The 13,096-nt window shown below is 45.3% G+C and overlaps 1 protein-coding gene across 1 annotated transcript; it reads right to left on the reverse strand.

Annotated features, from left to right (window-relative positions):
* Positions 1-4,158: 4,158 nt before the first annotated feature.
* Positions 4,159-12,833, reverse strand: LOC144506655 (lysozyme C, milk isozyme-like). The gene is made up of 4 exons (XM_078233058.1): positions 12,670-12,833; positions 7,468-7,644; positions 5,182-5,263; positions 4,159-4,413 (listed from the first exon to the last, which is right to left on the reverse strand). The coding sequence occupies exons 1-4, from the start codon at positions 12,797-12,799 to the stop codon at positions 4,347-4,349; spliced, it is 456 nt and encodes a 151-aa protein (XP_078089184.1). The 5' UTR covers positions 12,800-12,833; the 3' UTR covers positions 4,159-4,346.
* Positions 12,834-13,096: the final 263 nt, after the last annotated feature.

A 13,096-nucleotide genomic window follows, 5' to 3' on the forward strand; every position in this document is an offset into this window, starting at 1 on the left:
AGGGCGATTGTCGTACAGCTAAACCCACATCACTTAACTGAATTACTGATGCTATAATGCAGAGCTGTAGTTGGGATTCCTAAAGGCTGAGAGCCTGAGGGGGGGCCAGGGGGGTGATGGCAGCATAGTGATCATGTCACTGGACTAGTAATCTGGTGCCTTAGACTAATACTCTGGGGCCATAGTTTGAATAAAATCTGGAATTGGAAGCTAGTCCCATCGTGAGAACATCATTGATTGTTGTAAAATCCCACCTGGTTTGCCAGTGTCCTTTAGGGAAGGAAATCTGCCATCACTGGCCTGGCCTACATGTGACTCCAGAGACACTGCAGTGGGCGTGAGTGTTTAACTGCCCCTCTGAAATGGCCAAGTAAACCACTTGGGGCTGGGCAACAAATGTTGGCCATGCCAATGACTCCCACATCGCTAGATAGAGTACATTGGAAAAAAATGATCAAGTTAGCTTGTTAGAAGACTTGCATTTCTGTAGTGCCTTTCACAAGCTTAGGACACCACAAATGCTTCACAACCAGTGAAGTGCAGTCACCAGTGTCCCATGTAGGAAACTGGGCAGCCAGTCTGAGCACAGCAAACAGCAGTCAGCATGCTGACCTGGAACCGGGTTGTACAGCATTTTGTTGTTATAATATGATCACCCGGATCTAAAATGGTGGGATAAATCTTACCGAGTGGCAGGACACTGCTCAGCCTTTTGGGAGATGAGGTAGAATTTGCGTTGTGGTTCCTCACTGCCAGCATTTGGAGTCAAAAATAGTTGATTCACATGTGGCTCATCTGCTGCATGCATGGGGCACACACAATTCTAGACCACCTCAGCTGACTGTCCTTTTGCTAAACTAGCTCAGGACATTGAAACAAAAATGACGTGAAGCCTTCTCTCTTCCACACCCCTCTTTAAAAGGATTGTACAATTCCATAGAATCCAGACAGTATAGAAGGAGGCCATTCAGCCCATTGAGTCTGCACCGACGACCCGACAGAGCATCTTACCCAAGCCCTCTGCCCGCCCTATCCCTGTGACCCCCACTAATTCCCTAACCTAAACATCTTGGGACACAAAGGGACAATTTAACATGGCCAGTCCACCTAATCTGCACATTTTTGGGCTGTGGGAGGAAACCGGATCACCCAGAAGAAACCTACGCAGACAATGCAGGAGAGTGTGCAAATTCCAGGCCGTCACCCGATGCCGGTATTGAACCCGGGTCCCTACATTGCCATAGAATCATCATAGAATCCCTATAGTGCAGGAGGCCATTCGGCCCATTGAGTCTGCACTGACCACAGTCCCACCCAGGCCCTATCCCCACAACCGTACTTATTTATCCTGCTAATCTCCCTGACACTAAGGGTCAATTTAGTATAGCCAATCAACCTAACCTGCACGTCTTTGGACTGTGGGAGAAACCAGGGCACCTGAAGGAAACCCATGCAGACTTGGGGAGAACGTGCAGACTCCACACAGACAGTGACCCAAGCTGGGAATTGAACCCGGGTCCCTGGCGCTGTGAGGCAGCAGTGCTAACCACTGTGCCACCGTGCCGTGTGCTGGATTTAGCAGGTTAGTTATCGATTCATTACTTCTGGCTACTGATTTGCTTCTGGCCTGTGTTTTGCCACATTCAGGCTTCATTTTCTCTATGTCAAGGGAGAGAGGTTCAGTTGCCTTTGGACTGCTCTTCTTTTAGCCTTTTAAAAATGGGGGAAATAAGAGCAGGAATAGACTGTGAGCCTGCTCCTCCATTCAACGCAATAATGGCTGACCTTCAGCCCTCCCTCTATTCCTCGATTCCCTGAGAGATCAAATATCGCTCTCAACTTCAAATTTACTCAACAATGGATCATCCACAATCCTCTGGGGTAGAGAATTACAAAGATTCACAACCCACCGAGTGAATAAATTTCTCAACGTCTCATGATTGGCTGCTTATCGATATTGAAGTTCATTTGTCAATTGCATGCAAGCTGTGCAAGTTTATTAGTGCCTCATTCATCCGCCGTATTAACCATATTCCCTTATTTGATGTCACCGGTAAAATATGATGATGTATGCAGATACCCTGTAGTGACTTTTAAGGGGCGTCTTGACAAATGCATGAATAGGATGGGAATGAAGGGATACGGTCCCCAGAAGGGTAGGGGGTTTTAGTTCAGTCGGGCAGCATAGCCGGTGCAGGCTTGGAGGGCCGAAGGGCCAGGTGCTGTGTTGGAATTTTCTTTGTTCTTATTGATTCCCCAAGTTCAAATCCTTTATGTAAATAGTCAACAGCACGGATCCAGTGGAACATCACTTCCCACCTTCAGCCAGTCTTGAGTAACTCCCTTTACCCACTTTTGCCACTTGAAAACTTTCAATTTGGGGACTGGTGTCAGTTTTTGGGTCAGTTTTGAGTTTATTGCTTAAAGATATTTCATTAAGAAGCAATTAGCAAAGCAAAGTGAAACTTACAAAATTAAGCCATCAAGGAATATAAAAAAGGAAGATGGCACAGTGGTTAGCACTGCTGCCTCACAGCGCCAGGGACCCGGGTTTGATTCCCGGCCTTGGGTCACTGTCTGTGTGGCGTCTGCACGTTCTCCCCGTGTCTGTGTGGGTTTCCTCCGGGTGCTCCAGTTTCTTCCACGGCCCAAAGATGTGCGGGTTAGGTGGATTGGCCATGCTAAATTGTCCCCTAATGTCACGGGGGGTGGGGGGGGGGGGTGGATTAGCGGGGTAAATAGTTGGGGCTAAGGGGATAGGGCCTGTTTGGGATTGCTGTTGGTGGAGACTCGATGGGCTGAATGGCCAACTTCTGCACTGTGTGGTTTCTATGGGATAACAGGAATAAATCAGGATAGAATAGGGCCTTTAAGTGATAAATGTGATAATAGGCTATATAACCATGAAGGTAATGACAAGTAATAATGATTTAAATGGCAGAAATGCTAGTGGTTTACTTTGCTTCAATAGAAACTAGAAGAAGGAGTTTGCCTTTGAGCCTGCTCCGCCATTCATTTTGATCATGGCTGATCATCGAATTCAATATACTGATTTCCCCCTTCTCCCCATATCCCTGGATCCTTTTAGCCCCAAGAGCTATATCTAATTTCTTCTTCAAATCAGGCAACATTTTGGCCTCAACTACATTCTGTGGTAGTGAATTCCACACATTCACAACCCTCTGGGTGAAGAAATTTCTCCTCAACTCAGTCCTTATCATTATCCTCAAACTATGACCCCTAGTTCTGGACTGCCCCACCATTGGGAACACTCTCTCTGAATCTACTCAGTCAATATTTGTGAGGGAAACTATAATGGCGGACATGACAAAAGAAGTGATCAAAATGGATATCAACATAGGAGCAGTAGGAGGCCATTTGGCCCTCCGAGCCTGGAAGAAATCTTTATAAGCTAAATCAAGACTTTTAAAAGTAGAAAGGCGGAGATAATTTATCAATCTGAGTGAAGAGAAAACTCCTCGTCTGGATGGATTATGTCCATATATATTAAATCATTTAGAGAAGGGATCAGAAAATAGAAAGGTGCCAGCAGAGTGGCAGATAGTTAACCTGATTCCTATGTAGACGCGGAGATAGAACAATCGACCATTCACTTAATGTAATGGAATCATTAATCAGAGATGTCATACAAAAACATCTGGAAACTGAGAGCATAATAAAGATTGGACAGCACGGATACCAAAAAGGAAGGCATTGCTTTCGCAAACTTATTGAATTACTTCAACAAGTATCAGAAAAGGTAGATAGGATAATGTAGTAGATGTCATCATTTGATATTTTGAAAAGGCCTTTGATAGATTTCCACGTGGTGGCACATGACTAGGACCTGGGTGGGACTGTGGTCGGTGCAGACTCGATGGGCCAAATGGCCTCCTTCTGCACTGTAGGGATTCCATGGACGAAGGTCAGAACACGTGGAGGAGCAGGATCAATAACATTTTAAAAACTTCTTTAACCTTTTCACATTCCCTTTTGTCTTCCTGTCCCTCACTGCCACGTGCTTAGTGTATGCTTTTTATCCATTAGTTTAAATTTTCCTTCTCACACTTCTTGACGTAATATTAACAAGCTTACTTTTTTATCTTGATGCTTAATGGCAATTGAAACGCTGGAGATTTAACATTTGCTTGTGTTTATTTATAATGAGTTGTGACAGAGAGTTGGAACTTCCCTTCTTCCCAGCAGTCTCAGAATTCCCAAATTGTTATGGCATAGAAGGAGGCCATTTGGCCCATTGTGTCTGCACTGGCAGAGCGAGTGGCTGGAAGTGTTGCGTGCTGTGATGGATCGGAAGTCAGGAGTTTTGATCAACACGATTGTGTCCTTTACCACTCGCAGAATAAGGTGTAAAATCGAACAAGTTTCCCCTGGCAGTTTTCAACCCAACTGTGCCTGCAAAGACAGAATGTCAAGAAACAGGATCTTAGTCAAAAAGAATCACAAAAGCTTCATTAACAGGTATAGTGACATGAAATAATAAAATAATTCACTCCTCCTTCCCTCCAAAGTTTCTATCCCTCTTCTTATGCAGCTTTTGATTCCTAATAGGACGGAGTGCCACGTACCCACCCTACAGAGGGGCCACAATGTGTGCCCATTCAATCCCATTTTTTTGGTCTGCAAATACCCCATATTATATTTCAACAGATTCCCTCCCTCAGTATAAAATCAATGCACCATCAACCGACAGTAGTTGGAAAAGCTGATGGGAACAAAGAGACCAGAAAGAAATCTGAAAATAATAAGCAGAAGCAATTTACAGACCACTTGCTTCTGAGATATTTAAAGTTCTTGATTTCAATTGAAGTAAAACCCTATAATCAATAAAATACCAGTCACTGTCACATTATCTATAACATCCCCTCACTGTCACATTATCTATAACACACTCTCACTGTCACACTCTCTATAACACCCCCTCACTGTCACACTCTCTATAACACACTCTCACTGTCACACTCTCTATAACGCACTCTCACTGTCACACTCTCTATAACACACTCTCACTGACTTCTGAAAAGTCTATTTGAATTGAAATGCTTGTGTGTGTCCACACTGTCATTGCAATATTCCGACCCTGAATATGGAAGCCAGCAACATTCCCTCACTCTTTTCCAACCTCAGTACAAAGTGAGAAAATACATTGAGGCTTTTACATACCAGGCCTCCATTCCTTGTTGGTTCACTATTAATGCTGCACAGTCGATGTCTGCTTGTATGTCCTTGCTGTCTTTCAGGAAAACTACAATATTTAAAGAAAAATGATGTTACAATCAACATTTGTATTTTCCATATGTTTCAATACAGAATTCAGGAGCTCTAGATTGAGAGATCCCTTGGACAAATGAGTGGCACAGTGGTACGGTGGTTAGCACTGCGCCAGGGACCCAGGTTCAATTCCCGGCTCGGCTTACTGTCCGTATGGAGTTTGCACATTCTCCCCGTTTCTGCGTGGGTTTTGAATCCAGACAACCCTTTGTCAAAGCTAAAAGGGACTTTGACAAAGGGTCATCTGGACTTGAAACATCAGCTCTTTTCTCCCCTCACAGGTGCTGCCAGACCTGCTGAGATTTTCCAGCATTTTCTCTTTTGGTTTGAAAGGTTCCTTATTGAATTCAAACCCACCAGCTACCATGGGGGGAATATGAACCTGCGTCACCAGGGTATTGGATCACTGGTCCAGTGACAGCGCCACCAGACCATCACCTCCCCAGTGTTGCTGCATGCTGGAATTGGTGGGTGCGGTCTTACCAAAAACATTCTAAGTACCGAACAAGCGAAAAAACGGGCGAGAATCGCGTTGGTTTTTTTTTCGAAGAGTGAACTGCGAGTCGCAGTCTTGCGGCACTTTGGGCGCGTTTCTCAATTTTCACCTCTCACCCGATCATACCGCCTCGCCGAAGGTTCTGCGGGATGAGGTCGTAAGATCGCGCTCAGCGTCCAAATTCAGTGGTAAGTGCAGAGGACATGAACATCTCTTTAAAAATGTCAGGTCTTTTATACTTAACAAGGTTCCACAAGAACCAATGAGATGAATGTGCAATTAATCTGTCTTGTTTTCAGGATATCCAGATTTGGTCAAGGGAATTACACGTTTTGTTAATAGTTGAGTTAGCTTGCTCACTGTCAGTTAGATAAATTAATTGTTCCGTGTTGATTTTAGGGTAAGTGTCAGGGAGTTAATTTTATTCAACCATTAGAAGTTGCTGAATCATGGAATCCGATAGTACAGAAGGAGGCTATTCTGCCCATTGAATCTGTACCGACCACAATCCAACCCAGGCCCTATTCCCATAATCCCACACATTTACCCCGCTAATCCCCCCTGACACTAAAGGTCAATTTAGCATGGCCAATCCACCTAACCCACACATTTTTGGACTGTGGGAGGAAACCGGAGCATCCGGAGGAAACCCACGCAGACACAGGGAGAAAGTGTAAACTCCACACAGACAGTGACCCAAGCCGGGAATCGAACCCGGGTCCCTGGCACTGTGAGGCAGCAGTGCTAACCCACTGTGCCACCGTGCTGCCCTTGGTTGAAGAGCAGGTCACGCCACTTCACACGCACATTTTACAGATTATAGGGTGAGGTACTCCTCTTTGGGTGTTTCAGTGTTAGTTCTCAGAGGGTGGGGAGATCCAGCTCGGCTTTATAACTGACAGGAAAGGTTCCCTCCTGGAAAATGTCATTCTAACCAAATGGTCAGATGGAAACTTCAATGTCAACCTCAAAATATTCATTCAAAGGACAGATTCTCACAGATAGTGATTATGTTTCTGGGCTAATCATCCAAATACTGCGGATAATCATTCAGGGTTCCGGCGTGACATCCCAGCATGGTTTCTGGGGCACTTAAATTCAATTCATTAAATATAATGTGAATAAAAAGCTCGCGTCAGTAACAATGACCATGAAACCATTGGATTGTCATCAAACTCGTTCGGTTCATTAGTGTCCTTCAGGGAAGGAAATCTGTTGACGTTAGTTGCCCCGACCTTGCTGCGTCTCCAAACCCACAGCAATGAAGTACATTCTTAAATGCCCTTTGAAATGGCTTAGCAAGCTCAACACTACCTACTCATCAGCAGTGAATGCTGGCTTGACCAGTGATGCACATTCCAAGCATGAATATTAAAGTTTGATGTGCTGGTGTCCACCTTATATTGCTGGCTGATGAATTACTCTTCCCCACAGGTGGAACCTTGATGTGAGAGCTTCGAATAATACGTCAAGGAGATCACCCCTCAGCTTCCTCCTCTCAATAGGGAAGAGACCCAGATTGTTCAGCCTTTCCAAGCGTCTCTCAGTTTTGCCACCTCTCCACTATCTCTGAATCTGTTTTGCAACTTGACAACCAGAACTATGCACAGCACTCCCAACTGCATATACCTTATTCACAAAAGGAATGAGAAATTAAACCCTAATTGTATTGGTTCACCCACCTTTACAGTTCGTGCTGCAGGCATTTGGGCCATTTGGAAAGTTTTCATCTGCACACCACCATTTACTGTTGATCTGAAAGATTCCGTAGTCCCTTGACTGGACAATTCCTTCATTGTCTTTCACGTCGTATTGTGCGAGTGTGTTGTACTGACTTGCATGATGTGCCAGGCATGCCCCTAGGAATTAAAATGAACACAAAGCAAAATGGAATTTTGTCCTTCATTGCTAGAGGGATGGAGTTTAAAAACAATGAGGTTATGTTGCAGCTGTATAAGGTGCTGGTGAGGCCACACCTCGAGTACTGTGTACAGTTTTTATCTCCTTACTTGAGAAAGGATATACTGGCACTGGAGGGGGTGCAGAGGAGATTCACTAGGTTGATTCCGGAGTTGAGAGGGTTGGCTTATGCGGACAGACTGAGTAGACTGGGACTCAACTCATTGCAATTCAGAAGAATGAGGGGAGATCTTACAGAAACATATAAGGTCATGAAGGGAATAGATAGGATAGAAGCAGGGGGGTTGTTTCCACTGGCGGGTGAAACTAGAAGTAGGGGGCATGGCCTCAAAATAAGGGCGAGCAGATTTAGGACTGAGTTGAGGAGGAACTTCTTCATCCAAAGGATTGTGAATCTGTGGAATTCCTTGCCTAGTGAAGTAGTTGAGGCTACCTCATGGAATGTTTTTAAGGCAAGGATAGGTACACTTCTTGAACAGTAAAGGAATTAAGGGTTATGGTGAGCGGGCGGGTAAGTGGAGCTGAGTCCACAAAAAGATCAGCCATGATCTTATTGAATGGCGGAGCGGCCTCGAGGGGTCAGACAGCCTACTCCTGCTCCTAGTTCTTATGTTCTCACGTTCTTAAGGTGCTGTAGGTTAGAATATATGGAAAACACAAATGTGATTCACAATGCACCACACAGGTTGGGGGGGCAGTCTCCAGTAAACCTTGTCTTAGCTGCATCACTGTGTTTAACCACCACAACTTCAATATAAACGGGGGAACCAAAATGAGAGAAAGAATGGAAAGTAGCAGCACAGGATAGGATGCTGGTCCTCTTCTTTACAGTTTGTTTCGCTATAACATGTCCGCTACGACTCTCACCAATTGTTACAGATGCACCACAGAAATCATTCTTTCTGGTTGTATCACAGCTTGGTGTGGCTCCTGCTCTGCCCAAGACCGCAAGGAGCTACAAAGTGAACGTAGCCCAATCCATCACGCAAACCAGCCTCCCATCCATTGACTCTGTCATCACTTCCCGCTGCCTCGGAAAAGCAGCCAGCATAATTCAGGACCCCATGCACCCCGGACATTTTCTCTTCCATCTTCTCCCATCGGGAAAAAGATACAAAAGCCTGAGGTCATGTACCAACCGACTCAAGAACAGCTTCTTCCCTGCTGCTGTCAGACTTTTGAATGGACCTACCTTGCATTAAGTTGATCTTTCTCGACATCCTAGCTATGACTGTAACACTACATTCTGCACTCTCTCATTTCTTTCTCTATGAACGGTATGCTTTGTCTATATAGCGCAAGAAACAATACTTTTCACTGTATACTAATACAAGACTTGAAATAAACCTGATCTACCTGACTTACTGGCAATTTCTAGACTTTCTGCTTGGATTTTATCCTTGTTAAATATCTGTATCCTGATAAAGGTGAAACAGTTCTTTCCTGCTTTGGTCCCCTAACCCATAACACAGAGAATGCATGAGAGATTTAAGATCCACCTACGCAGCCTTAGATCATATTCGCTTTTAGGAATGGGGCGGGGGGAATGGGGCGGGGTGGGGGGGGGGTGGTGGTGACATGGAGGGAGGTGCTCTGATCTGATATTGCTTAACCTAGGTCAATCTAATGGATAGAAATTATTCCAAGGTGGAACAATCACTTGCCTCAAGTTTTCAATTTGTTTTTCTGGGTGTGAATGAGATTATTCATGAAGGCCCCACCTTCTCAACCTTGCCCCTAGTCTGAGGTGTGGTGATCTTCAGGTTAAATCACTACCAGTCAGCTCTCCCCCTCAAAGTGGAGAGCAGCCTGTGGTCACCTGGTATTCTGGCGACTTTACCGTACCTGATAAATTGGTTACATTGTAAACCTATTGAAGGGAAAGGAATTGGGAATCATAAAAATCCATAGAATAGAATCCACAGAATCCCTACAGTCCGAAGGAGGCCATTTGGCCCATTTAGTCTGCACCGACCACGATCCCACCCAGGCCCTATTCCCACAACCCCACATGCTAATCCCCCTGACACTAATGTCAATATAGCATGGCCAGTCAACCTAACCAGCACATCTTTGGATTTGGAAAATGTTGGAGTGAAAATGAATTAAAGAAAACTTCCCAAAGCATCATGTCACAGGCGACAGAGGGCAGTGAAAACCTTCTCATTTTCTGCCCTAATTCTGCGGTGATGTATAGTTCTGTGGTTTGGTCTCTGTTGGCTTGACTGAGATATATGTGACCACACAAAATGGGTGAACTGGAAAAGACCAGCTGGTCCATCAGATCTGTCTCACACCTGGATGACTAATCCATCATGACTAAACAATTCCTCCCCACTGCTCCTTCACCATCCCCTATCATGACCATTGCGGGGGTCTCTGGTTGAAGACAACGGCTAGCCAGAGAAAATGAGGGGGAAAATATTTGGGAGAAACTACTTCTCTATTCCCTCAGACGATCAAAACCAGTCTAGGAGATCAGATGGACTAAGTATTATCTCTACAGATACTGACCTTCCGAACAATGTGACCTCTGCTCCAGTCAGGAACCAATCCAGCTCTTTCCTGAAAGGAGAGAGTCAGCACACCGGCAAACAGTGTAATCCAGAGACTCAGTATCCTGTGAAAGGAATTGGCCAATATCCAGTCTATACTAGGGTAGCAGTAGAGGGGTGCTTTTCTGAAAGGAAAGCTGTGACTAGCAGTGTTCCACAGGGATCAGTTCTGGGACCTAGTATATATAAATAATTTGAAGGAAAATGTAGCTGGTCCGATTAGTAAGTTCACAGACAACACAAAAATTGGTGGAGTTGCGGATAGTGAAGAGGATTGTCAGAGGATACAGGAAGATATAAACCGATTGGAGACTTGGGCGGAGAAATGGCAGATGGAGTTTAGTCTGGACAAGAGTGAGATAATGCATTTTGGAAGGTCCAAACCATGTTGGAATTATACAGTAAATGGTAGAACCCTTAGGAGTATTGACAGGCAGAGAGATCTGGGCGTACATGTCCACCGATCACTGAAAGTGGCAACGCAGGTGGATAAGGTAGTCAAGCAAACATATGGCATGCTTGCCTTCATCGTTCGGGGCATTGAGTATAAAAATTGGCAGGTCATGCTGCAGCTGTACAGAACCTTAGTTAGGCCTCATTTAGAATATTGTGTACAGTTCTGGTCGTCACACTACCAGAAGGATTTGGATGCTTTGGAGAGGATACAGATGAGGTTTTCCAGGATGTTGCCTGGTCTGGAGGGTATTAGCTATGAGGAGAGGTTGGATAAACTCGGTTTGTTCTCACTGGAACGACAGAGGTTGAGGGGTGACCTGATAGAGGTTTACAAGATTATGAGTGGCATGGACAGAGTGGATAGTCAGATGCTCTTTCCTAGGGTAGAAAAGTCAAGTACTAGGGGACAGAGGTTTAAGGTGCGTGGGGAAAAGGTTAGAGGAGATGTGTGAGGCAAGATTTTTTTACACAGAGGGTGGTGAATGTCTGGAACGCGCTGCCTGGGGAGGTGGTGGGAGCAGGTACGATCGCGGCATTTAAGGGGTATCTAGATGAATACATGAATAGGATGGGAATGGAAGGATACGGACTCCGTAAGTGCATACAGTTTTAGTTTTGGCAGGCAGCATGATCGGCGCAGGCTTGGAGGGTCAAAGGACCTGTTCCTGTGCTGTACTGTTCTTTGTTCTTTGTTCTATACTCTTACATAGTTAAAATCAAAGGTCAATTTACTCAGGCCAGACCAAATACAGGCATTACCTGGCCTCATCAACATAACATACACTCACCCACTGACATCAGAACTACCTAAGCAAAACACACCAAAATCAGTAAGTGCATTCAGCTCAATTATTTAGCAAATGCAAATTCCCGAAGCCAAGCAATAGCCTCCTTACTTTCTGAGTTTTAATGGATTAGTCTGCCCCATAAGTCTGTAAAGGGGACACTCCTGGGTCATGTTCAGCATTGCTTGTGTCTTTCCACTAGTAACAGAGGGGGTTGTACTGAGGCCCCAGTGATGGGGGTTGGCTGCACAGGGACCCTGGCTTGTCCTGAACCTGCTTAACAAGCACTGTTCTCACCAGGGCAGTTCGAAGCCTGCTCTCGGACAGATTGGGTTTGTCCTAAGGGACCTTTAGTGACTTCCTCTGTTCCCCATTCCTTGATCCAAAGGATGTCTGCTGCTAGATCTTGCTCAGGAAGAGTGCTCCACTAGGGATGCCGAGACGGAAGGTGGGCAGTGGGTGGGTCGAACAGGCCATCATGGGGAGTGCTAAGTGAGGTGCAGCAATCTGTCCATTCCCAGCTTGCCCTGGGGAAGCAAATGACTGAATTTGAAGAGGAACTTACCTGAAAGAGTCTCCTTGAGGAATCCCAGCCCCCCCTGATCTGGGCTCTCAACACTATGTGGAGATGCCGGCGTTGGACTGGGGTGAACACAGTAAGAGTTTTAACAACACCAGGTTAAAGTCCAACAGGTTTATTTGGTAGCAAATACCATAAGCTTTCGGAGCGCTGCTCCTTCGTCAGATGGAGTGGAAATGTGCTCTCAAACAGGGCACAGAGACACAAAAATCAAGTTACAGAATACTGATTAGAATGCGAATCCCTACAACCAGCTAGATCTTAAAGATACAGACAATGTGGGTGGAGGGAGCATTAAGCACAGGTTAAAGAGATGTGTATTGTCTCCAGACAGGACTGCCTGCAAGTCCAGGAGGCAAGCTGTGGGGGTTACTGATAATGTGACATAAATCCAACATCCCGGTTTAGGTCGTCCTCATGTGTGCGGAACTTGGCTCTCAACACTTTGCTCTCAACACTAAGCAGCCCTCTGACTTTCTAACAAAAGAGATGCTCTCTCAGTCTTACAACTTTATATCAAGGGCCTGTCAGCTGACAGGTGAAACCTCATTCAGCTCTGCTCTAACAGAATAGAGAAATGTTACTCACAGTCCGCTGCACTGTACTTGGGGAAGGCGGTCAGGACAGAGTTCCTTACAGCACGGACAACATCACATCGTGAAAGAAGTTTGGCACTGGAGACCGTGAGGAGGATGCTGAGGAAAATAAGAGTCTTCATCTTGTCAGCAGGAGATGCGTGTGTGTGGGTCTGGCAGTGACTGCACTTTTATACAGGATCATACCTGCAGCTATCAGTTCCGCAGAACTAAACAAACAACAACCGGGAAAAAGGTCAAGATAAGCGATGTTTACCAGGTTAGTGTTGAGCTTTGATTAGCATGCCGTGGTTGAACAAACATTCCAGTACAAGGTGGAGGAGACAAGAATGAACAAAGAACAAAGAACAATACAGCACAGGAACAGGCCCTTCGGCCCTCCAAGTCCGCGCTGCTCCCTGGTCCAAACTAGACCATTC

The sequence above is a fragment of the Mustelus asterias genome, chromosome 17, assembly GCF_964213995.1.
Source record: "Mustelus asterias chromosome 17, sMusAst1.hap1.1, whole genome shotgun sequence".
NCBI lineage: Eukaryota > Metazoa > Chordata > Chondrichthyes > Carcharhiniformes > Triakidae > Mustelus > Mustelus asterias.